Source organism: Paroedura picta, chromosome 4 (assembly GCF_049243985.1).
Source record: "Paroedura picta isolate Pp20150507F chromosome 4, Ppicta_v3.0, whole genome shotgun sequence".
Lineage (NCBI taxonomy): Eukaryota > Metazoa > Chordata > Lepidosauria > Squamata > Gekkonidae > Paroedura > Paroedura picta.
In genome coordinates, this window is record NC_135372.1 from 29,409,094 (window position 1) to 29,434,831 (window position 25,738).

Below are 25,738 nucleotides of genomic sequence, written 5' to 3' on the forward strand. Positions count from 1 at the left end.
ACTAGGGCAGGCACACTTCAGATAACAACAACACTCGGGGTGTGTGTGGTGGGGCTGGAAAGCTAGCTGCCCCTGATTTGTGTCTCTTCCTTGGTTGCCCTTTAGAGCCCAAATAACCTATCTGGAGTTCAGTCCTACTTTTGCATCCTTTGCCACACCTTTCCCATTCTCTGCTTGGGATATAGAGACACCGGGGTCTTCATTCCTGCTTGTATCTGACCAAGGAAGCTTTGCCTGTCGAAAAAGCTTATCTTCTGGAACTATTGCTGGTTTCTCTGGTGCTGCTGGCTTCAAAGCTTAAGTGTTCTACTGGAGATTCAGGTGGGTCGCTGTCCAGTGCAACAGAATGAGGTTTGACCGACCAAGTCTTCTGGCTATAAGCTTTCATGTGTAGGCACACAAGAGTCAACTTTAGATTCAGCTGAGTAGGCGTGTTGGTCTGAAGTAGCGCAATAAGATCAGAGTCCAGTAGCACCTTTAAGACCAACAATAAATAAATAAATCTTTGTTGGTCTTAAAGGTGCTACTGGACTCTGATTTTATTAAGATTCAGCTTTTATTAAGATTCAGCTTTGTGTGCCTCTGATTGAAACTGCGTCAGTCTTAAAGGTGTCCCTGGGCTTGAACTTTGTTCTGGTGCTTCAGACCAACCCAATTGCCCTCTGAAACGAAGAAGGTGATGACAAACAGCTGGGTTTCTTAATTTCCAGCTTTTCACTTCTTGAAGGAGCCCAAAAGTGGCTAACAAGCGTCTTTCCCATCCTCTCCTCACAACAGACACCCTGTGAAGCAGGTGGAGCTGAGAGAGCTGTAGGAGAATTGCTGTGTGCCTAGCCCAGGTCTCCCAGCTGGTTGCATGTGGAGGAGTGGGGAACCAAACTCAGTTCTCCAGAGTAGAGTCTGCTACTCTTAACCACTACACCACGCTACCTCTGCATTCCCCATTTATTACCCACACTGAGCATTTTTAATCTGTTGTAGCTCTAGGTGACCGCCTTCACAGGGCTGGTGCTTGGATTACCACAACAATGTAGGGGAACTGCTGTGATTGTGCCAAAGGGACCCTGAGGAGGAGCGCTTGTGCGTAAAGACAAATGTACTTATGTCTCCCCTGCCTGCTGGTGGGGTGGCGGTTTGAGCGGGATCCACCTTAAAGACTTCAGTTTTGATAGATTTCCCCTCCGTTTGCCAATAGGCAGTTCTTATTCCATCCAGGGACTGCTGTTGAAATCTGTCCAGATTTTCAGCTGACCTTCTGTTCTCGCTCCCCCTCCCCTCCCCTTTAAAGAGATTGTATATATCTATTTTTTCCCCTCTCCCTGCTGTGCGCTCAATGGGGGGAGACGACCCCCCAGGCAGCCTGGGAAGGAGCGTCCCTGGCCACCTTTTCCCCTGGCAATTATGTTCGTGAATATTTTGCAAGCTTCCCCCCAAAAAAACCCACCCACCCTCCCTCCAAATTAAACAGAATTTTTCTTTCTGTTAAGAAAGGACAACTCTACTTCGTTCAAGACTCTCTGGAGTTTCCTTTAATTTTTTTGTTTGACGGATTAGCTGACAAAAGGAGAGGGGGGTTTGGTTCCCCCAGGATGTATTCACAAGGAAGGCATGCTGTAAGTATTGGGGAGGGGGCGGGGGGGGAATAAACCATAGATTGAGAATGGAGAAAGTGTGCCGTGTGTGTCGGGAAAGGTAAGGAAAGGAACAAAATAGCTTGGTAAATAATAAGACTGTTGATGGGGGGGGGATTAAATGGTGTCAGGATGATAAATGCTGTGGATAGGAATAAGCTTGACATTAGCTTAATTGGCGTGGGTGGGTGGGTGGGGACGGACCCTCACCTGTGTATTCTGCCCCTCGCCTACTTTGGATCTTCTCAGGGGAAGATTTGCTGATGAGCACCCAGCCTCAGAGCAAGCATGTCTCCCCCCTCCCTCCCGCCCCCCCCACAGTTGTCTGTCGGCCCCTGAAATGCAGAAGGGGTTTAAGTTCAGGTTGGCAGAACCCACTATGTGCTATTCAGTTGGGGCTGCAGACTCCACAGGGTGAGAATTCAGCTGTGACGGAATTAAGTGATTTTGTGTAGGTTGGTTTGGTGCCATTCAAGCAAGCTGTGCATTTGGGAGATGGGTGGTGGGGGCTGCCCTAGCATGCAAATCACTTTGCTCTGAAAACCTTCCCGACCCAGCGTTATAATTGTAGACATCCTTCATTGTTCTACTCCAAAATCTTTATTTTTTTTAGGGAAAGGGTGAGGGAGAGGGCTCTGCGCAAGTCCCTGTTCTGCCTCCCGATCCAGGAATTATGCATATATGCAACAGGGATCTATTTTTTCGGGGGGCTATTTGGTTGGTTCAGGACCGGCATGTTTTTTACCATGTCGCCCACATCCAATGGGTTTTGCTAAGTACCTGATCCAACTGCAACTGGTGAACAGCTATGCCAGTTTAGCTGTCCCTCTCTGCAGGGGCCAGCAGGAAGGCAAAAAGGCAGGAGCAGAGAAGCAACAGGCAATCTCCTCTGCTAGTACATGGGGAGAAATCAGAGGAGCCCTTGATTTTAAGCACTGGGCAATTTAGGATTGACTCTGCATGAAACTGAGTTGAATTAAATTTGATCAAAGTTGATTTCCTGCCCCAAGGGCTCCTTAGGCAAACCGGGAGGGTTCTAAATATAACCTGTAAACCTCATGGCTGGTAGTGGCTGGCTTTCAAGGGGATAAGGGGGATGTGGGGGGAGTGAGAGCCTATGAAACTATCTACAATGCCCTGCAATCGGGTGCTTTGGTAGCCGATGAACAGGGATACTATTTGGGCTATGGGCATGCAGAATCACTGCAAGTCGCAGGTGAAAAATAATAGTTGGGTGATCTTCAAGATAGTTTATTGCCCTGCAAAAAGAGGGGCCAAAGATTGTCTTCCCCCACCCCACTCTAAATTCAAATCCCTGTACAGTGGGAGTAGAGTGGTCATTCTGAGGCTGGGAGGAGGCCCTCTCGGGAGCCCTGAGACTCATTGCCTGACCCTAGTGGCATTGGGACTTTGCAGGGAGAGTACTTTGCACATGCTCTCCAGGGGATCTTTTTTCCTTTGAGCATCTTCATGACTAACCACATTTGTGGCTGGGGAGGAGCTTTCGGGAGTCCCTCCTTACTTCCTTGGGGAGCAGAGCCTCAGAGAAGCTCCAAAGGTGGTAAGCCAGACTCTTGACACTTTTCTCCTGCTCCAGGCAGACTCACGGCCATTCAGCTTACTTTTACAGAAATTAAAAGACAATGATAATTGGTTAGGCAGAGAATCACTGGCCTCAGCCCCCCCCCCCCCGGCCCCAGAGCTTCATAGGAGAGTGAGGAATGGGAGCCAGCTGAAACAGCCTTTCCCCGGGCTGACGGACTGTGTCTGCCCTTGGCTCTCTCGCACAGTCAGTACCCACAGTTGTCTGTTAAGCCAAGGCACAAAGCATCTTCCAGGGCAGATCTCTGGGTCAGAAAGAGCAACCCTGCAGGTGCGCTAACAGCACAGGAAGGCCAGAGGTCAGTCCTGTGTGGACGTCAATCCATTCAACAACCCCCTTTCAAACTGCTTGTCTGGGTCTCTCTCTCTCCCTCCACCCCCCCAGCAGCCAAAACTGCTTTAAGTGGCAAACGTGAATTGGATCTTCTCGGGCTCTGTCCACACACACTTGGCCACTCAGCTGACCCCCAGCCCTGTGAAATGTCCTTGTGTATGTGTGCAAAAGACGTGTGTCTGCACCTGTCTGCCCTTGACGGGGTCTCGTGCTTCCAGTCTGGGCGAAGGGCAGCAAAGAGATTGATAGGTTAGAGAGACACCTGATTAGCAAATCCAGGCAGAGGAGACCTAATCTATGGTGGGCATTGGGGAGGGGGAGGGTTTCTAGAAGAGCATTCATAATAGCAGAGACTTCAGTACACATTTTTTAATAGTTCAACACGTCCTCTTGTTGTCCCAGCAAGCAGCCCTGCAGAGTAGCCTAGGCCATGGGAGGTGCGCTATCTAATATTGCCTGGGGAGTTCAGACTGTGGGGTGTGGGCTTCTGGGATCACACTTCCTTCTCTTAGCTGCTGCAGTACCTCAGTTTTATTTGAAGATTCTTCCCCAGTGCAAATTTACTCCAATGTGTTCCCTTCCGTCTTTCTCTAGAATTCGATTCAGTCTGGGCAGCCCTTCAAATTCTCAGTTTTAGAAATCTGTGACCGCATTAAAGAAGAATTCCATTTCCTCCAGGCTCAATATCACAGGTATGAGTTGATGCATTAAGATAACTGGGGATCCCCATCAGACTGTGGGTCTGGCTCACTGATTCTGCTTTTTCAAAGTCGAATTTCTAGTCCTCATGACCACGAAGATAGCCTTGGACGTGTTTTCAGCACTGCTTGCTGAGATCTTGAAAAACTGAACAATAAGATGTTGTCCTGTAATGCCAGACATAATCACTTAAATGGAACCTCACTGCTCAGAGGCAGTATACCTCTGAATAGCAGCTGCTTCCTTCCATCTGTAAAAAATAAAGCTGCGGGAGACAAGAAGACTGATACGATCCCTTCTGGGCTGAGGTGGCAATGCTTGGGGGCCATTGCTTACTCACTGAAGGTGAGGATGGTCAGGATTTTGCTCTCCCCCCCCTCTTTTTGCAGCCTGAAGCTGGAATGTGAAAAGCTGGCCAGTGAGAAGACAGAGATGCAGCGGCATTATGTGATGGTACGTGAGACCCCCTCTCTCCCACTAGAGAAGCCCCAGAGGGAACCCTGTCATTGGCAGGGCTCGCTCCAAACCCACTGTAGGCAGAGGGCTCAGATCCGGAGGCAGAAAAGTCCCCTTTCCTGGCACTGCCGCTCCTATGACCTCGAGGCCCATTCCCCTCCTCTCTCCTACTGGATCAAGAGCCCTCGTAAATGGTCACACTTGCGTCTCTTAATAGGCAACACTCAGAACAGGGTTTGACTCCAGGAATAAAACTTTGTTGCCCTTCAAGGTGCCCCATGACTCAGTCTTGGTTCTGCTGCTTCAGGCCAATAGGGCGACTCACCTGAACCTGAGCAACACTCAGGTGAGAAGCTCTGTTTCCTGGGAGTCTCTGCCTTCTTAAAAAAGAATGAAAAAAAAAGGAATGATGTTTCTGGCCCTTGTTATGTATTCATTAGATGTCCTACGTTTCGACCGTGAGGCCCTTCCCAATTGACAAACATGCACTCAAAACTGCATGGAAACTTGAGACTCCAAAACCCAGATTGTTGCTTAAATATGGCATAGGAACACAGAGAAAAAGAGGATTAAAAACAGGAATTAACGGTTAAAATAAGGGTTGCAAACTTGCAGAAGTCATGCAAGTAAAGAACCCTGCCATACTCTGATCTTAATTTGGAAAATAAAATTATGATTAATTTCAAAATAAGTGAGGTGCCAGGGTTCCCGTTTTTGCACTTAGATGGGTATGGGTTCCTGACCAGACTTTGTTGGTTTTAAAGGTGCCTGGTTGGACTCAGACTTTGTTCTGCTGCTTCAGACCAACAGGGTGCATCTAGGGTGCATGGTGCACAGACCCCACCTGCACCTGGGGGTCAGAAATACCATGCTTCTGCTATAAATATTAGCAATTGTTAGATGTGTTGTTGTAGGTGTCTCTGCCCATGTTTATTGCCTGTTCTGTTTCCTTTCCCCTTCACATCTTCCGCCCCATCTGTATCCACTGGGCTCTGGGAATGTGACATGCCGACCTTGGATTGCCTGGTTTATCAGGACTGTTTTGCCTTTTGAAAGATTTCACAGGTTCTCGCGGGAGAGAGAGTTGTTTGTGGGATTATATGCCGAGCCTCTTTTGCTGTTCCTCAGTTCCAACAAAGTGTTGTTTGGGTTAGCTTGCTTGCTTTCATTAAACTCGATCTTTTGTAAGAAGACAAGCATTCGTATTCGGGGGCAATCAGCGGGAACCTGACAGATTGTCGGAACTGCTTCATTCTGAGGCGGTGTCTCTTGATCAACCAACGTGTCTGATGAGGGTGACTTGGGTCCCAAAACTAACTCCGAGGAGGAGGCGTCACCACCCTCCATACAGGAGACCAGCCTTGGAGCCCACTACATGACCACCGACACGGTGGGCGACCCAAGCTGGAAATATGGGGGTGCCAGGACTGAGGTGTGCTGGTACGTGACGGATTGTTGGGGGTACGAGAAATCTACGATCTATCATTGGGAACTGGCTGACTGGACAGACCCGGTGGGGTGAAACCAACCCAGGCAGGATTGGGAACAGGAGACTGCAGTGTATCAGGAGATCTCCGAATTGCGGCTTGAGTTCTCTTCCCAGATGGATGAGATGCTGGGAGCCGTAGTGGTGTTGTTCCTGGATGACAAGAAGAAGGCAGAGAAGTTTATCTGGCAGTTCAAGGAGCACCAGACAGGGAGAGAGGCACTCAGCACCTCGACGGCCACAACTGCAATTATTGGGGCTTCAGCTGCCACCACATCAATGTCCACAACAGCGGGTCCTGCTCCTGGGGAAAACGCCGGGGCCACATTTGCAATCCAGGTCATGGGCGCCCTGGCGGGGGCTTGAAAACTACACACCTATTTTTACGGGTCAACCAAGAAGCCGTCATTCTTCCTGGTACAAGTGCAATCCTGCCTGAACAAACGTGAGTACATCTTTCCCAATGGAGCCTCCTGCATGCATTACATGTGCTACTATTTGGAGAAGGAGGCCACAGGCTGGTGTGTGGGGCTCTATGACCTCGATGACCCAGAACTGCTGGACTTCAGCCTATTCATGCAAGCCCTGCGGGAGCATTTCAAAAAACTTCTCCAAGACGATGTGTCCCAGGAGCAACTGCGCAACCTGAGACGGGTCCAAAACTGTCTCTCAATATGCATCGGAGTACCGTCACCTCGCAGCCAAGGTCCACAACAGAACTGAGGCTACCAAGATCCAATTCTTCCGTGAAGGGCTGTGCCATGACCCCCCCACCACCCTTATGGGCTGGTAGGATTGGCCGCATAGGTGGAGGCCTGGATCCGGATTGTCAAGATGGTGGAGGCCAGGCATGGCAGAAAAACAGCCAAAAAGTGCACCGGCGTCAGTCAGAAATCCGAATCCTGGTGCGCCCCACCTGCTGAGGCAGCTCAGTACTCCCAGGAATGTGCCTGGGATGTGGCGAATCTGGTCACTTCCTGGTCAACTGCTCTTCCAAGAAAGGGGAAAAACTCTTGTCTACCAGCACCCCAGCCTCCCCAAAGGTGCCTGCTGTGGTTGGAGGCCCAAGAACCCCACACAAGTCAGGAGGCCAGCCTGCCATAGTGCTCCTGACAAACCTTGTTGAGTTCCTTGCAGTAGCTTCCTCAGAAGACTCCGGCGATGAGCCCAGAATTCCCAAGCTAGTGGAAAACGGTGGTGACCTGCTGTGAGATGGCCCTGCTAGTAGGTCTGAACTAGGGATGCAATATCGGTGAGTCCCATCCCAGTCTTCCTAGTACCAGTGACTTTATCAAACCCAGAGAAGGGAGTAGGGTTACTACTGCAAGGGGTGCTGGTCTGTGGCTGCACCCGGAGTTTTAATTAATCCAGAGGTGGTCCGGGAGTTGGGAGTGGGGTTAGAGACTCTTAAACAGCCCATTCTCTTCACCCAGATGGATGGGACCTGTCTTGGGGGGAGGGACTGGTTACCCACTGCATGGCCCCCTTCACCTGGACATCGGGAACCATCAGGAGGTGCTGCAACTGGAAGTGGCCCCTGTTGCGGCTTTCCCATTTGTCCTGGGCCTGAACTGGCTCTGGCAGCATGATCCTGATATGCACTGGAGGGCTGGAGGGCTATTTGTAGTGTCAGGTGTAGCTGCACCACGCAACCCAAGGCTCTGGAGAGACAGCAGTTTCCCATGAACCCTGTTGGAACCATGAGGGTTGGGTTGAGCATGAAGGAATTGAATGTCTTGCCCAAGGAGTATTGAGACCTGAGGGAGGTCTTTGAGGAGAGGGAGTGTGACAAGCTTCCATCCCACCATAAAACTGACTGTGCAATTGAGCTGAAGCTGGGTGAATCCCTACCTAAAACCAAAATCTGTTCTATGAACCCAGGTGTGATGGAGGAACTGAGGAAGTCCCTGGATAAGAACCTGGCCAAGGGTTTCATTCGATCGGTTACATCTAGCATGGCAGCACCAACCCTGCCAAAAAGAAGGCAACCCTGTGCACCCCTGCACAGACCCCTGGAGGCTTAATGCCATCTCTACATCGGACACCTACCTTCTGCTGCTCATTAAAGACTTGTTGGTCCAGCTGTGCTTGAAGAAGGTATTTACCAAGCTGGACCTGAGGGAGGCAAACAACAGAGTGTGGATCAAAGAGGGGCAGGAGTACCTCACCGCTTTCAATGCCCCCCTGGGGCAGGTAGAGTATATAGTGATGCTGTTTGGACTCAGCAGTGTGCCTGGTGTTTTTATGAACATTACCAACAAGGGGCTGCATGACCTGCTGTACAAGGGGATGATGTTTTAATTTATCCAAAACCTCTGCGTGAGCATGTGTGCCTGGTCAGGAAGGTGCTCAAGCGGCTGCGTGACAATCATCTCTATGCTAAGCTGCCCAAATGAAAGTTCACAAGGAGTTTTTAGACTTTCTAGGCTACCAAGTGTCCCTTGAGGGTTTAGGTATGGATCCGGCCAAGGTGTGAGATGCACAGAGCTTCTCAAGCAAATTTCCTGGCAAATTTCACCCAAGTAGCCCTCCCTTTGAAAGACTTGGTGAAAACAAAGGGCAGGTGGGGTGGGGTCTTTGCAGAGGTTGGCAGATTGCCAGTGCGCATTCAATGAACTGAAATACTTGTTCACAACGGAACCATTCTTCCGTCATGCCAAGCCGAAGGAGCCCTTTGTGGTGCAAGTAGACTCCCCTGATATGGCCATAGGGGGTGGGGAAGGATGGGCGCCTGCATCCCTGTGCCTACTTGTCCAAAACGTTTTGCAAGACTTAGAGGAACTGGGCAATTTGGGAGAAGGAAGCAGCCACGATAAAAACGGCCCTTATGGCCAGGCAGCCCTAATCGTAGGGGTGCCTGAGCCCATTTGAAGTGTGGCTGGATCACAAAAACCTGCAAGCCCTCCAACAACCATGAAGGCTGTCCCCCAAACAAATCAGGTGAGAAATATTGGAAAGGTTGTCACTTGGAGGAGGTCAACGAGCAGTTCCTGTAGGCAGCAGAGGAAGAGGACCCACAGGAATGGGTTTAAACTAGGGTTGTGCGATTCGGCCGCCGAAGCGGCCGTTCCGTCCGGGCGCAGCCAGCGCCGCGCCGCGGGGGGGGGAGGGCGGTGCCGGCAGCGGCGTGACAGCGGGCGCAACCACGCAGGCGCGGAGTTCCGTGCCTGCGTGGTTGCGCCCGCTGTCACGCCGCTGCCGGCACCGCCCTCCCCCCCCCGCGGCGCGGCGCTGGCTGCGCCCGGACGGAACGGCCGCTTCGGCGGCCGAATCGCACAACCCTAGTTTAAACCAAGGGACAGGCTTACTAGATCATGGAAACTCAGTTGATGTTGTTTACCTGGATTTCAGGGAGCCTTTTGACAAAGTTCCCCATGGTTTTTTGATGGGTAAACTGGAAGACTGCAGTCTGGATTTTCAGTTGGTTAGGTGGATAAGGAACTGGTTAGAAAACTGCATCCAAAGAGTGGTTGTCAGTGATATTTTATCAGATTGTGGAAGGAGGGCTCGGAACTGGGCCCGGTAAATTTTTACCAGTAATCTGGATGGGGAGGTGGAGGGGCTCCTCATTAAATTTTCAGATGACACCAAATTGGGAGGAGTAGCAAAACCCCCAGAAGATAGAGTTCAGAGATATCTGAACACGCTGGAAACTGGGCAAATGAGAACAAGATGCAATTCAATAAGGATAAGTACGGAGTTATCTGTACATCTGGGTCACACAAATGGGAAGCAGGCATACCCAGTGGGAGATACAGTTCTGGGTAGCAGTGTGTGTGAATGTGATCTTGGGGTACTTGTAGACAGTAAGCTAAATATGAGCAGACAGCATGATGTGGCAGAAAAGGAGGCAAAAGCAGTCATGGGCTGTGTCAACAGAGGCATCACATCGAAATTGCCAAACGTCAGAGTCCCAATGTTGCACATCACATTGGTCATACCACACCTGGAGTCCTGTGTGCAGTTCTGGAGGCCTCACTTCAAAAAGGACATGGACAAAATGGAAAGGCTTCAGAGGAGAGCAATGAGGATGATCCGTGGCCTGGAGACCAAGCCCTATGAGGAAAGGCTGAGGGACATGGGATTGTTCAGCCTGGAGAAGAGGAGGCTGAGAGGGGACAGGATGGCTCTCTTGAAGTATTTGAAGGGTTGTCATTTAGGAGAGGGCAGGGAATGGTTCCTGTTGGCAACGGATTATAGGCCCTATATTAATGGCTTTAAACTTTGTGTGGAACTGTACCAGCTATCAGGAAAGCAATTTTCACAGTCCAAGTAGTACAGCCGTGGAATGGGCTGCCGAAGGAGGTGGTGAGCTCCCTCCCACTGGCCGTCTTCAAGCAACGGCTGGATGGAGACTGATCCTGGATGCTTGAGGCTTATCCTGCATTGAGTAAGGGGTGGATGGCCTTTGTGGCCCCCTTCCCACTCTAGAATTCTATGAGTCTAGTTCAGCAGTGGAATGGGCTACCTGGGGGGGGGGAAGCTTCCCCTCACTGGCAATCTTCAAGCAGCAGCTGGACAGATCCTTCTCCTGGATGTTTGAGGATCACCCTGCTTTGAACAGGGGGTGGACTAGATGGCCTGGGGGACCCTTCCCTCTCTAGGATTCTATGAGTCTAATTCAGCTGTTGAATGGGCTGCCTCATGAGGTGGGGAGCTCCCCCTCACTAGTGGTCTTCAAGCAGTGGCTGGACAGAGACTTATCCTGGATGTTTGCAGCTGATCCTGCATTGAGCAGGGGGTGGGACTAGGTGGTCTGGCTAGCCCATTCCAACTCTATGATTCCAGGTGATTCTAAGATGTAATTTTTTTGTGGGGAGTGGGGAATGCCTTTCAGTTTCCCTCTTCCCGTGTACCACCCTCTTGTGCCTACACTTAAAATTAGGCCCTAAGAACAGGCCTAACCTGTCTTAGTTGTCAATACTTAATAGGAGAGTAGAGTTTCCCTTTATCTTTGGTTTCCCTCCCCCTTCTACCTCTCCTAAATTCCAGCCTGATTCAACTGCCTGAATTTGTGTAAGTCCAGGATGAAGACACTACAGAGTCCGATAAATAATTTTCTTGACTTCTTGCTTTTAAAAATGATCGTATGATTTTAAAAATTGCTGTCTTGATTATTATGAGGAACAGTTTTCGTTCAATCCCTGGCATCTCCAATTAAAAAAGACCAGACAGGAGGGGATAGGAAAGAGCCATGCCTGAGACCCTGGGGAGATTATTGTTGTTGTTGTTGTTGTTGTTATTATTATTTATTTCCTGCCACTCCCAAGAACAGCTCATGGTAGGTTACAAATCGTCCCCACCAAAACCCCAAATAAAGCCCCATTACAATTTGTTAGGTGCGAAGTCGTGTCCGACCCATTGCGACCCAATGGACAATGGTCCTCCAGGCCTTCCTGTCCTCTACCATTCCCTGGAGTCCACTTAAGCTCTCACCGACTGCTTCAGTGACTCCACCCAGCCACCTCATTCTCTGTCGTCCCCTTCTTCTTTTGCCCTCAATCGCTCCCAGCATTAGGCTCTTCTCCAGGGAGTCCTTCCTTCTCATGAGGTGGCCAAAGTATTTGAGTTGCATCTTCAGGATCTGGCCTTCTAAAGAGCAGTCAGGGCCATAAAAATTTGTAAAACTAAAGCCAGAGCAAAAACATGGCAATAATGTTCAATTCTCCAGTCCCCCCCCCAAAAAAAATCTAAATAAGGGAGTAGGGAGAGATGGTCATTGATGTCACATGGCCCAATGCTGCTTAGCACCTGGGTGGGGTGGGGGCTCCAGTCAGGTCTTCCTCACCGACCTGGCAGAAGAGCTCCATTTTACAGGCCCTTGGTGGTGTGACAAGGCAGCTTCATCTATGTGGGACATGTTAAGCACCAACATATGGAACTGACTATTCCCTTTGATTACCTTCTAAAGTCCATGTCAGATGGCTAGGTCAGTTGATGGTCCTTACTCCGACGGCTAAGTAGAACCTCCATAAATGGAAGCAGTCAACCTCTGAATGCCAGATTGGGGGGGCATGCCCTGTCTTTGGGGAACCACAACTGGAAATGAAATATTGGCCTGCATCAGCCTTGAACAAACCAACAAGGCAATTATCAGGTTCTCATGCAGCATTTCCCAGGAATCGTCTGGGGTTCCTTTGAAGGCTTTTGCCTTCCTGTGCCTCAGTTTGTCTCCAGCTTTCTGTTTTACTTTTCTTCCTTCCTTCCTTGTTCTTCTGTTTCAGTATTATGAAATGTCGTACGGCTTGAATATTGAAATGCATAAGCAGGTATGTTTATAACAGGAAAGTCACCGTCTGGGTATTTAGAAGCCAAGGGTATTTGGGGGGTGGAGGGTCAATGGGACCTCCCTTTTGGGACAGGTTATTTTATGGCTTTTGACACACTACAGCAGGGGTAGTCAAACTGCGGCCCTCCAGATGTCCATGGACTACATTCCCATGAGCCCCTGCTGGCATTTGTTGGCAGGAGCTCATGGGAATGTAGTCCATGGACCTCTGGAGGACCACAGGTTGACTACCCCTGCACTACAGGGACATATTCATGTACCCCTGTCACACCTTCATGACTATTTAGGAGGACATCATGTGTACAGACAAGGCTGGCAGCATGCGAGACACGAGTTCATGACCCAGAATTGGATGGTGTGATGTTTCATGTTAAAAAGCAGCCAGGGTAAACAGGGGAGGTTTTTGGTTTGACAGGGGGATCACTGGTTCCATTTCTTTAACCCCCCCCCCAATGATAGTGGAACCCTGTTTACACAAGCCATAGTGAACACACAAAACAATCCATGGCCAGATATGTCTTCATGTAGTTTTCCATTTTAGCCTCACCCCAGAACCCCGGTAAGAAGGAGGCCATGCCAGGAAGGCCGGCCTAGCCCACACTTACCCAGCCCAGCTGGGCTGAAGAAGCTGCGACTCCCAGATATTTCCCCAACGCTCCAACACTGGAAAAACCTTGGAAGATCTCCATGTGGTGCTCAGGATTGTCTTTAAAAGGGATCTAAGGCAACCTGCCACGGGGCTCTCTGTGGGGACGGTTTACTTATGTAGAATAAACTCACTATCAGAAGGAGTCCCAAAGCGGCTTCCAAGCACTTTCCCCTTCCTCTCCCCACCACAGCCACCCTTTGAGGGAGAGAGCTCTGAGAGAATTGCTTTGCAAGAACAGCTCTGAGAGAACTGCGACTGGCCCAAAGTCACTCAGCTGGCTGCATGTGGTGGAGTGAGGACTCAAACCCCATTCTCCATTTTAGAGTCTGCCGCTCTCAACACCCCGCTGGAAGGTCCTTCCCATTAGCAAGGCAGCAGCTTTGAAAAGCAATGCACCCCTGCTCCTCTGTGCATGTGCAGAGGGCTGCGTGTGCAGAGGGCTGCTTGGCCTCCTTGGGATATTGTGTCCTGAAATGGAAGCTCTGTCCCAGATACTTAGTCCACAGTGAATGTAGTTAGTCCACAGTTAGTCCCAGATAGTTAGTCCACAGTGAAGACCTGGCCCGTGGCACATGCTCAGAGGTCCTCTTGTCTGGACAATGACTTCACAGATGCCAGGAACTGGAACAGATTCACAACCTGACTCTAATCGAGCCCTTGTGGGTGGGCAGCCGCTGGAGGGAGGGGCACCATTTAGATGAGCTTTCTGATCCAGCTGGCATGCAGAGCTCGGCAGAGAGATCTTAAATAAAAAAAAAAGAATGTGAAGGCGCTGAAATCCATCAGGCCTCTTCTTCTGTTTTCATCCCCCCACCCCACCCCAGGCCGGGAGTGCATTTCTCTCTCCCCAGATCTCGCTTTTGTTCCAGCTGCAATTTGCTCTCCGTCTCCGGCTTTATCAATCCAGTCATCGTGGGGCCGGCTGCCAGGGAAATTAGGTTGGCAGGCCGCCCAGCGAAGTGGCAAGCAGGTTGCCGTCCGCCTCCATCTGGCTCCTCTTTGCCAAATGTGGCTCTTTCCCCCGCCCCACCCCCGTTTGTTTGGGGAGACTTCTGGCAAGAAGTGCTCTTTCGTTCTTGGCTTCTCTGCCGGCTTCCAGAAGCCCAGAATATGGAAGGGGACCTCCCATCTTCACCTGCAGTGCAAGGAAAGAGAAGCCACCCCCAAGAAGATCTGAGCTTTTAGTGGCAGCCACTTCCGATATGGGCTGGGGATGTGGGACCGGCTGGCGCGGAATTCGAGTTTTCTAAGCCAACCCCCCTTTGTTTCCACGAGCAAGTGTCTAGTCCTCATGGATGCAAAGTGCCAAAGACAAATACTCTGCAACAGCAACTTCTGAAAGACATCCAGCATATGAGAGGGGGGTGCGGAATTTGGCTGGCTGTTTGTTTAAAACAAAGAGGAGGTTTCCTAGTCCTCACTAAGGCAATTCAAAAATCAAGGAAATAATGTCAGATGTCAGCATTGGCCGATCCGCATTCTGCTGAAGTCTCTGGTCTACATACATTCAAGTTATGCAAATGCCCACAATTTCCCTTAGAGCTGGCCTAATGGAGTCTGAATTCTTTTTGTGATGCATGTGCATTTATAAAGTCAGCAGAGGTGAACATCATATAGGCTACCCTGAGGTATTTGAAGAGTAAGGGGGGTGATATGCTAGACCAAATTGAGTCTGGTGGCCCTCAAAGCGTGCCCAAAGAGTATGAACCTTGCATAAATCCACTTCTGCAGCATCTGAAATGTCAGTGGGCATTGAAGGTTGAGAATATCCCCATTTCCATAAGAAATACTCGGGTTTTAATCGAATGCTGGGATTCCCAAAAACCCGAGCCCAATTTCCAACATCTGTGCCTTCCCGCGGGCCTGCGGTTGCACTCTCTTGCAGGAGAAGTTTGCTGGGCTTGGCCTGATTTTGTCTGTTCCAGCAACCAAACCTCTTTGGAAGCCCCTCTTTCTTGACTGCAGTCAATCTTGGGGGCATTCCAAGTTGGGAGCTGTGGATTCTGAGGTTATCAGGCAGCTGAGACTTCCCCCTTGTAGAGGGACAGTAGCAGAATTAGAACTCCACACTTGGATCCAAATCGAGACGGGCTGCTGATTTAGCGACTGGTCTGTGATTTTAACTGTTATCTCTTTCTGCTTCCAGGCTGAGGTTGTAAAACGGCTAAGCACCATCTGTGCCCAAATCATCCCTTTCCTGACACAAGAGGTAAAAAAAATTGTAAAAACCTGATTCTGTTGCAGGGGGGTAATCAGGCTGGGCTGTCACTCTGAATGTCCCAGGATCCTTTGCAGAACTTTTCTGTTTAAAAATGGGAGGAGGAGAACCAGGAACAGTATTCTGTCCAACTGAACTTTGATCCTGCAGGTTCCCAATTCCCTTTCGTTCCCCCCTTCCTCCCAATGTGGAATATTGGAATAATATTTTTGGTCTACCTCGTGGGGCTAGTGTGAGGATTGTAATGTATAAAGCATTTTGAATACTGAAAGTGCTTTAAAGATAGCCACACATGGTCAATGTAGGTGGCTTCCCATTGAGGTATTAAGCCTTCATGCCCAGATTCTAGGATGGATCTGACCTTGTGTTGCCAGACTCTGAGCCAAGCCTGGAGATTAACTCCTGGGCTCCACCCCCAGGAAATTTCCCAACCTGCAGTTGGCAACTCTAACACTTGCCTTAGTCTGTTCCATAAATGGCACTTTTCTGTCTCCTTAGCATCAACAGCAGGTGCTGCAGGCTGTGGATCGGGCCAAGCAAGTGACTGTGGGGGAGCTAAACAGCATTATTGGGGTGAGTGACCCCTGGTGGGAGAGGGACTGGGGACCCACTTCAGCCCCACCCCACCCCCATTAGCTTTTGGAGGGAGGAAGATTTCTTGTTCTACATGGTCACTTTTGCATGACCTGCTTTTAGAGTTGTCTTATAATTGGTTGGGGGCAGATACTCATGCAGAGACAGATGAGGAAGCTTCCACTGAAGGCAAAAGTCATCCTGTCTGTGCTTTTGCATTTGGGGAGATTGAATTATTCGGCCGTACCAGATGCACAGCAAAAGTGTCTGCTCACCAAGGTAGGCTGATTAGGAAAAAGCAAGGAGCAGTAGATCGTACAGAGACACAACAGGCAGGTGCCTTAATAGGTGGAATCTCTGGCCTCCCAGAAGCCCAGTTTGAGAATGACTTTCCTATCTCTGTGAAATCTGGTTTAGCCATATCCTGGTGGATTATTTTGGGTCAGCACAGAGTGTAGCTGACTTAGTGGCCTATTGCTAAGCTCCAAGGTTACTTGTTTTGGTATTCTAGCCAACACAAAAGACAAAACAACGGCTTCTTTCATGCCACGCATGTTCCTTATAACCAACCAGTTTTGCTAATTTTAATGTTCATGCTTTCATCTTCCATCTCAGCCATGGCAAAACCCTCATTGCTCCCCTCTAGAGGGATGCTCCTTCCCGTGCTTGGCGACCTTGGTAGTGCAACTGGGCTGAAGGGATGCCAAATAAATGAGGACTCTTTGGAGGCAGCTGAGATCTTGCAAGGCAACTCTCTTTAGTGCAGCTGAGCTCTTGCAAAGCTTACCATGTGGGTAAGCGCAGCTAACGGTTATTTGAGTTTGGTTAAGCTGGCAGGAAGGGAGGGAGGAAACTGGCGGAGAAGTGCAGCTACCTGATGAATGTGACCCGGGAGAGCAGGAGGGGGACCCCTTGACTGGGTATCCCCAGGAATGTTTGTTTTTTTCTCCAGCAGCAGCAGCTCCAGCACCTCTCCCATCACGCCCCTCCAGTCCCTCTGGCCCCTCACCCTTCAGGCTCCCAGGCCTCTGGCTTGGCCAGTGTGAGCACCGCTTCAGGCCTGCTGGCACTTCCCGGGGTGCTGGTGGCTCAAGCACAGGTGGCTTCAAAGGACGACAGAGGCCCGCAGGACCCCGAGAGCAGCCGAGGTGAGAGGAGGAGGTGAGGCAAGGCGGGAGGGTTGGCTGCGTGGTACTTGCTTTGGAGGGTGAGCATGTCCTGGGTTCCAAACCTCAGGAGCGTGGAGGGATTTGCATCCGATTCTTTACATTTTTAAAAGATCCAGCAGCCCCTTTAGATACAGTACACTGACTTTCAGTTGATATAACAAAGGTCAGTTCAGAATTCACTGGCACAAGAGGCCCAGCATTTTAAAAGAAAAGAGAGCAACACAAATCTTTTAAAAGGGATGTACAGTACAATACGTAAAGAGGTAAAGTCACTCACCCAGCTTTCTTCCCGGATAGTCCAAGGCTGCGGAAATGGCATTAGCTCTGATTTTTAGAGCGACTGGGTTGTGTTTAGGTGCAGAGAGAGCAGTCCAGTTTTCATTCCCAGACAGGAGATTAAGTACATGGCAATTGTCCAAACGGTTGAGAAAAAAATTGCAAGAAAGGGGGTTATAAAGAAGCTCAGAAATAGCCACAAAGTTTGCACGGAAGGAAAGAATGAGGCACTTGAGATCTGCATGGGTTTTTTTTTTAAACTTTTCACAAAACTATTTAGATCCCAGGCACCTTACAGTCATTCCCAATGCAGAAACATGGGAAGCCAGTGGAGGTTCCCTGCTGCATCTCTGTGTGAGTTGGTGTTGTGGTCTTGCTTTCTTCCAAGCAGAAAGCACAGCTGGCCAGAGCACACAGTGAGTCAGAGCATTCTCAGGCAGCAAGGCTGATGTTCTCTGCTTGAGATTTTGAAGAAACACTGCCAGTTGCCCTAGACCAGGGGTGGTCAAATTGTGACCGTCCAGATGTCCATAGACTACAATTCCCATGAGCTCCTGCCAGCGAATGCTGGCAGTGGCTCATGGGAATTGTAGTCCTTGGACATCTAGAGAGGCACAGTTAAACCACCCCTCCCCTAGGCACTCCTGGGTTAGCTGTTCCCAGCAGGAGAGTTAAAATAGAATCCACTTTGCATGCAGGTTCAGTTCCGAAGAGCAACAGCCAGGCATGGTGAGATGTGACCTGTGCTCAGGACTCTGGGGTCTGCTGCTGCAGAAGGGAGAGTTCTCAGATGAGAATGTGCGCTCAGTCATTGCCTCTTGGTTCTGGTCAGTGAAGAGGGTACTTTCCCCTCTGGAGCTGAAAGCTGAGGGGCAAATTCTGCCCCGCTTGTGTCTCCACCCCGCCAGAGAATCATAACCCCTCCCTTTGCCCTGCGCAGCACAAGCTTTGATAGACAATTGTCAACATCCAGGTCATGTCTGGAGACCTTCTGGAATTACAGCTGATCTCCAGATGACAACAATGAGTTCCCCTGGAGGGAAATTGCTGCTCTGGAGGGGGAAGTGGAGGGCATGAAACCCCCTGATGCCCCCTCTCAGATCCCCCTCTCAATCCAACCTCTCTGTCTGGCATAGTGGCTAGCCAGTTCCTCTGGAGGGCCAACAACAGGACAGAGAGGCCAAGAGTCAACTTGGTGTCTTGGTAAAGAGCAACAGGTTTGATTCTCCACTTCTCCATATGCAGCCAGCTGAATGACCTTGGGCAGTCTCAGTTCTTTCCGAGCTCTCTCAGCCTTGCCTATCTTAGGATGACTGTTTTGGGGAGAGGAAGTGGGGTGATGTTAAACCACTTTGAGACTCCTTCAGGTAGTAAAAAGCAGGGTACAAAAAACTATTCTTTTTTCCCCTGGTGTGGCTAGTAGATTTGTCTTCCATGAATCTATCTAATCCCCGTTTAAAGCTGTTTCTTCCAGTGGCCACCAGCAGCAAATTCCACATATTAATCACTCTCTGCGTGAAATAGTGCTGCTTTTTGTCCATCTTGAACCTACTGCCGAGCGGTTAAAAGTGTGGACTTCTAATCTGGTGAGCCAGGTTTAAATCCACGCCCCCCCCTCCACATGCAGCCAGCTGGGTGACCTTGGGCTCGCCACAGCACTGATAAAGCTGCTCTGACTCGGCAGTAATATCAGGGCTCTCTCAGCCTCACCTACCCCACAGGGTGTCTGTTGTGGGGAGAGGAAGGGAAGCCCTGGAACTCTAGCATTTCTGAGGAAAATTTCTCTGCATCGAACTCTCTCCATCCCATGTTTAATTTTATAAAATCTCCAGCCTTTCTTGGTAGGGAAAGTGCTCCCACCCCCTAATCATCTTGGCTGCTCTCCTTCGTACTTTTTCCGGCTCTACCATGTCCTTTTGAAGATACGGTGTCCAATCTAGCTCTCTGAGCAAATCTCACCTAGGAGCTAAGGTCATTATATAAAATATAACATACGTGGGGGAGAGATTTCAAGGGCAGGTGTCCTTCCCACCCCAGCATTCCACCCCTTCCTGCCCCAATATTTCCCATGTTCTGCAGCTGTTGGCTTAAGCTGGGAGATTGGGGGTGGTTTTTTTGCACAAGTGACTAATAAAGCTAATTCCGTATCTGTTGAGTTTGGATCTATTTCTGTGCTGGGGCACAGAGAACAGCTGCATTGCCATGCAGGGGGGCTTTGGAGAGGGGATTTGGCACGGGAGCAGCGGGTGGAAGGGACAGTTAATGGCTAAGAGGAGTAATGTTGGGGCTCAAAAGACCCTCCCCCCCCCAATTCCTGAAAGGGAAGGTTGTGGTTACTCCATGGTGAAGAGGAAACTTATGTCCCTGTCAAAATCCAGGTGGGATTTGTTTACTAAGCTTTTGGTTCCGTTAATGTTCACTGCAACTGAGCTAGCCCTCCCCACAGGACGGATCCCTCCGCCTTCCCCTTGCCCCCCCTCTAACAGTCACCTCCTCCTCTTCTATCACCCTTTGACCAGTCACTGCCAGGTTGTCAAACTTTCTCCATTCCAAAGGGGGGAGATGAATGACTTTAATGCTTGTGAGCATGTGCAGAGCGCTCATCCCTCACTGCTGAGTAGCTAGGGCTGCCGTATTTCAGGTGGGGCTTGGAGATCTCCGGGAATTACCACCCATCTTCTGGCTCCAAAGGCCGGCTCCCTGGAGGAAATAGCTGCTGGGGAGGGGGAGGGGACCCTGTTGAGCTCCCTCGCTTCTTCAAACTCTGCCAGGCCCAGTCTCCACCCCCAAAGCCTTTTCACAACCCAGAGCCGATAGCCTTAGGTGTCGCTGCACACAGTCCTGCCCTGGAACAGGCTACACAGGTGGTGGCAGCAGGTGTCAAAAAGGAAGGGAGGGAGGAGAAGAGCTGCCCCCCCTCACTCTCTGAATTCTGAGGGGGCATCTGTGTGTTTGGGGAGGGGGGGAACCACTGCTCTAGAGCAGGGGTAGTCAAACTGTGGCCCTCCAGATGTCCATGGACTACAATTCCCATGAGCCCCTGCCAGCTGGCAGGGGCTCATGGGAATTGTAGTCCATGGACATCTGGAGGGCCACAGTTTGACCACCCCTGCTCTAGGGTATTATGTCCCCCTGACGCCCCTCCCCCCTGAAGCCCCATCCTCCTCAGGCATCACTTCCAGGGTTTTCCCGGCTCAGAGCTGGCAACCCCATAGATTTTGGGAGACAAAGAAAGAGTCATCTAGGGAGGCCACAGCTTGTGGACCTGCCGGGTGTGTCATGCAGGTGTCGGGGATCCTGGGTGGGATTGCAGGGGGAGTGGTGGTCCTTCAAGTATCCTGGCTGGAAGCCATTTGTATGCCACACCTTACAGAAAAACAGACAAACAGGCACCAAGTTCAGCCTCCAGAAAATCTCCACGTGCTCCGAGGTGCTGTTATTTTTTTCAAGTTGCTTTTATGAAGGTGCAGGCAATCTCTCTGGGACACCCGAGGCTGTTTCAGCATCGGTTTGCCAAGCTGCAGGTGGCACCTGGAGATTCCCTGGGATTTCAGCTGATCTCCCGGTGACAGAGGCCAGTTCCCGTGGAGATCACGACTGCTTTGGTGGAGGGACTCCACCCTCTTCTGCCCAAATTCCCAGGTATTTCCTAACCTATAATTGGCAATGCTATTTCAGTGTCCAGCAAAGTAAGTCATGCACAATGCAAGCAGAAGAGCTTCTTAACATGGGCCATTTTATAGCAGTGTTCACACAACACCATTCAGGGGTCACTGAATCTGGATTTGCAGTCCAGGAGTGCCAGCCTCTGGGTGGGACCTGGGTATCCCCTGGGATTTTAGCTCATCTCCAGGTGACAGAGATCAGTTTCCCTAGAGCAGTGGTCCCCAACCTTTTTATCACCGGAGACCGGTCGATGCTTGACAATTTTACTAAGGCCCGGGGGGGGGGGGTTAGTTTTTTGCCGAGGGACGTCGCCACCACCGCATGAGCCCCTGCTCCGCGTGCTTTCCCACTGACGCCCCTGTCTTCCCGCCACCCACTGGGGGGCGCTGCCAGCAGCAGCTGCGCAGTGCCATGCCGAGGGGGAGCACCAGCCAAGGCTGCCGCCGGAGAGCACCAAAGGTGAGCCGGCGGCAGAGTGGCAGCGCAGCCCCCGAGGCAGCAGCCGGGGAGGATGACAAGGAGGAGCCGCGACCCGGTACCGACCGATCCACGGACCGGTACCGGTGCCCGGATCGGGGGTTGGGGACCACTGCCCTAGAGGAAAGAGCTGCTCTGGAGAGCATATTTCCTTGCATTATTCTCCACTGAGGTCCCTCCTGCCCACACCCGGCCCCACCCCTAAAGTCTCCGAGAATTTCCCAAGCCAGCAGAGCAGACAAACCCACTGCAGTCTCAGAACACACATCTTGACTTGGGCTACAAAGGTTCTGAGAGAAATGTGTAATCACACCAGTTGTCTCCCTGCAACACACATTCATGTCGTTGTCCGCCGCCCCCCCTCCTTTTGTTTTGTTTTGTTTTGTTCTGAATGGTTTTGCATTCCAGTCTGATCAAAGCCCTTTTGACAAGCCCTGCCTTGCTTTCTTGGCTGCAAAGCATCGTGATACTTGATCCAGCCTCCGGGAGCACACTGCCCTTCTGTTGGATGGCCTCCTTGCTAGCCCAGGGGGAATAAAGGCCTTCTCGTCTTAGGCGTCCAAACCAGGCTGACCCCAGGCCCACTGAGGGCCTCCATGCGCCTACAAGGCCCATCCAGGGTCCCTGGGAGGGGGCAACCTCTGGAAAACAGCAGAAAGATAAAGAGGGTGTCCAGCACCCGGTGGGCAACAGCATTTCCTCTGGTCTCCTGCAGCGAGGACTGATTGGTACCAGACAACCAGGCAGGCAGAAAGACAGTGGTCTCTCAATTTAATTTTTAGGCCACAGTTTATATTCATTACTAGGTGTAATTTTTGCAAAGCACTTTAAAATACAACTTTACCTTATGATTTGCTCAGCCTTTCAACACTGGCACCAAAGCAGTAAGTTTCCTTCCTTCCTTCCTTCCTTCCTTCCTTCCTTCCTTCCTTCCTTCCTTCCTTCCTTCCTTCCTTCCTTCCTTCCTTCCTTCCTTCCTTCCTTCCTTCCTTCTCTCTCTCTCTTTCTTTCTTCTTCTCTCTCTCTCCTTCTCTCTTTATTTTCTAGACTGCTCCTTCCTTCCTTCCTTCCTTCCTTCCTTCCTTCCTTCCTTCCTTCCTTCCTTCCTTCCTTCCTTCCTTCCTTCCTTCCTTCCTTCCTTCCTTCCTTCCTTCCTTCCAGTATATTTTTATCCCACATTCTCTCGGGATGCTGTACAAAGCCCTCTCTTCCCTGCTCTATCCTCACAGCAGCCCAGGGACTGATTCAAGATCACTCTGCAAGTAGTTCAAATTCAAACCCAAGCCTCAATTTTTTCAATCCTGAACTTCTATCACTACCCCATACTGGCTTTGTTTTCTTTCTTTTAGTTGTTGTCAACTGGCTGGATTTTAAAAGCTTTCTTTTCCCTTGCCTATTAGGCTTTTATTGCATTTGGTTTTTTTTTTTAATGTGTTGCATTAAAAAAAAAATCCCTTTACCTTTCAAAGAAAAAGAAATAGCAGTTTAATCATTGGGGATGTTTCACTCCTCCAACCCTTTGCATGAAGCGAGGCAATGTTTTCCTGGGGATTTCTCTCTCGCATTAGCATTCGTAGCTGTCCTGTTTGGATCTGTCACAATGCAGAACCTTTGCTGTCCTCAGAACAATGGTCAGGATTCGGCAAGAGTATCACTGATGCAGACGGCTCAGCCTTACAGGTTCCCAGATTAGGCCCAACAACACACTTAAGTGCCAGAGATATGGGGCTGCTGGATTTTTAGCACTCTGCTGCTGTTGTTGATTAATTTTTGAGCTTTTATGGTCTTCATTTCAGAACAGAGCTAGGGAAGAGACAGCTAATAGCCTTTCAGGAAAGCAAGTCCAGCATTCTGCACAGCAGGGTAAAGCCTCTGCTGGCCATGTGGAAGGTCCCAGCTTCAATCCCTGGCAGCCTCTCCAGTTGATAGGACTGGTCATTGGGTGATGGGAAAGACCCTTTTCTGCCTGAGATCCTGGGAGCTGCTGCCAGTCTTAGAGAGGCTAGTGGCTTGATGGGGGGCATCTGTACGAAAAGGGTTTGGCTCAGCCATGGAGCCTCTGCTGGGCATGCAGAAGGTCCCAGGGTCTCCAGTCAAAAGGAACAGGCAGGAGGTGATGGGCGAGACCCCCTGGAGAGCAGCTGCCGGTCTGAGTTAGGGTTGTGTGCGGCGGCGTCCGAATTGGCCGTTCCAGGCCGAGGGAGAGGGGAGTGTGCGTGTCATAATACCCTACTGAGGCCCCTCCCTTCCCCAAATCACACCCTCCCCAGGTTTCACCCTCCAAATATCCAGGTAGCTCCCACCCTAGAGCTGGCAACCCTGAGGCATCTCCTCCTCCCCCTTCACCCCTCCTTTTCTGTTTAGCATTGCAGTGATATTCTCCTGCAGGAGTCTGAGTGAATCTTTCTTGTCTTTCTTTGTTCCCGGACCTTTGTGATGTCTCACTGTGGGGTGCTCGTCCCAGAACCCCCCTCAAGCCAGGTAAGTTTTCCTTGCACAGGCACTAAGGTGCTGGTGATACTGGTGCGCTGGGAGCATTCCAGATTCTGCAGTGAGAAAAAGAGCTAAATTCCACAACGGTGGCGATGAAGTCAGGATAGGGTGTTTGAGGCCTGCTTTAATCCTCCACAGGATGGTTCTCCCAGCGCCCTTGCTTTCTCAGACTGTGTTGCCCTCAATGCTTTTAGTTCTGTCTTTGCAGAAGGGAAGGACTCGTGGTTCAGCCTGATCTCAGAAATTAAGCAAGGTCAGTTCTTGAAAGGGAGACCCCCAAAGAAAATTCTGCCAAGGAAGAACAACTTTTGAGTCCAGGGGCACCTAGAAGACCAAGTTGCATTCTGGGTATAAGCTCTCAGGTGCATGCAATCAAAAGCTTATACCCAGAATTAGACTTTGCTGGTTTTCAAGGTGCCCCTGGACTCAAACTTTGGTTTGCTGCTTCAGACCAACATGGCCACCCACCTGAATCCCCAGAGACGCCTTTGGCCTCTCTGTTTCTCAGTTGCCCAGAAAGCTCATTGCTGAGGTGGCCGCTGGGCACCTGTGACTTGAGAACATTTTTTGTTTGTTTATTTAATATTAAATTTTGTGTTTATGTACAATTTCCCCCCCTAGAGCAGCCTTTCTCAATGTTCTTACCAACATTTTCCAGGCTTCGAGAAACCCCAGAAGTGGTGTAATGGTGCAGAATATGGTTGGGAAGAAGAGCTGGAGTCCCTCCCCTTCCTGCCCCCTCCAGGCCCACCATTGGCCATTTTGGGAAGGGGTGGGTGGGTCAACATGACAGTATATGGTCATATCACGTGATAAATGTTTAACAAATTTTTAAAGATTTTTTGAGAGCCAGATTGGTGTAGAGGTTAGGAGTGCAGACTTCTAATCTGGCATGCCGGGTTCAATTCTGCACTCCCCCACAAGCAGCCAACTGGGTGACCTTGGGCTCACCACGGCACTGATAAAGCTGTTCTGACTGAGCAGTGATATCAGGGCTCTCTCAGCCTCACCCACCCCACAGGGTGTCTGTTGTGGGGAGAGGAATGGGAAGGCGACTGTAAGCCCCTTTGAGCCTCCTCCACGTAGAGAAAAGTGGCATATAAGAACCAACTCTTCTTCTTCTTCTTCTTCTTCTTCTTCTTCTTCTTCTTCTTCTTCTTCTTCTTCTTCTTCTTCTTCTTCTTCTTCTTCTTCTTCTTCTTCTTCTTCTTCTTCTTCTTCTTCTTCTTCTTCTTCTTCTTCTTCTTCTTCTTCTTCTTCTTCTTCTTCTTCTTCTTCTTCTTCTTCTTCTTCTTCACATTAAGCCCTTCCAGAGCCATCAGGAAACCCTGGTTGAGCAAGCCTGCCCTAGAAGCCTGGTATTGCTGTATGACTGTTTTGACACTGGGTTTCTGAGGCACCAACAGAATTGGCAACAGAGAATACACCCCTAATTAGGATTTGGGGAGACTTGGTGGTGATTAAGGAAGGGTGGAGTCCAAGGCTGCCTGGGGGGCCAGGTATATTCCCTGCTGGTCCAGAAAAACAACAGCTGGAGATGATCACTAGAGATGAAAGTAGCCCCAAGGGGGGGAAGGGGGGCTGTCCCTTTCATAGTTTTCAATGCAGAATGCAAAAATGGGCAGTTGGTGTGTTTTGTGGCATGGCCTGACTACTGCTTGCAGATCAAAGTCATATTAAAGGGACAGTTAAAGGGACCAGCCAGCATCCCTCCCTCCCT

At 50.3% G+C, this 25,738-nt stretch overlaps 1 protein-coding gene across 7 annotated transcripts in view; it reads left to right on the top strand.

Annotated features, from left to right (window-relative positions):
- Window positions 1–191: 191 nt before the first annotated feature.
- The window catches only part of TLE2 (TLE family member 2, transcriptional corepressor), a 53,242-nt gene continuing 27,695 nt past the window's right edge, over window positions 192–25,738 (top strand). The window contains exons 1-8 of one of the 7 annotated variants that reach the window (XM_077332135.1): window positions 192–321; window positions 4,162–4,259; window positions 4,656–4,719; window positions 12,433–12,477; window positions 15,293–15,355; window positions 15,863–15,937; window positions 16,890–17,085; window positions 23,990–24,006. In XM_077332135.1, coding sequence (XP_077188250.1) covers window positions 4,699–4,719; window positions 12,433–12,477; window positions 15,293–15,355; window positions 15,863–15,937; window positions 16,890–17,085; window positions 23,990–24,006 — 417 coding nt within the window. In that variant the 5' untranslated portion in view covers window positions 192–321; window positions 4,162–4,259; window positions 4,656–4,698. Of the gene's footprint in view, window positions 322–1,224; window positions 1,614–1,672; window positions 1,693–4,161; window positions 4,260–4,655; window positions 4,720–12,432; window positions 12,478–15,292; window positions 15,356–15,862; window positions 15,938–16,889; window positions 17,086–23,989; window positions 24,007–25,738 lie in introns of those variants that run through there. The other 6 variants (XM_077332138.1, XR_013229974.1, XM_077332133.1 and 3 more) reach the window with 6 other exon arrangements.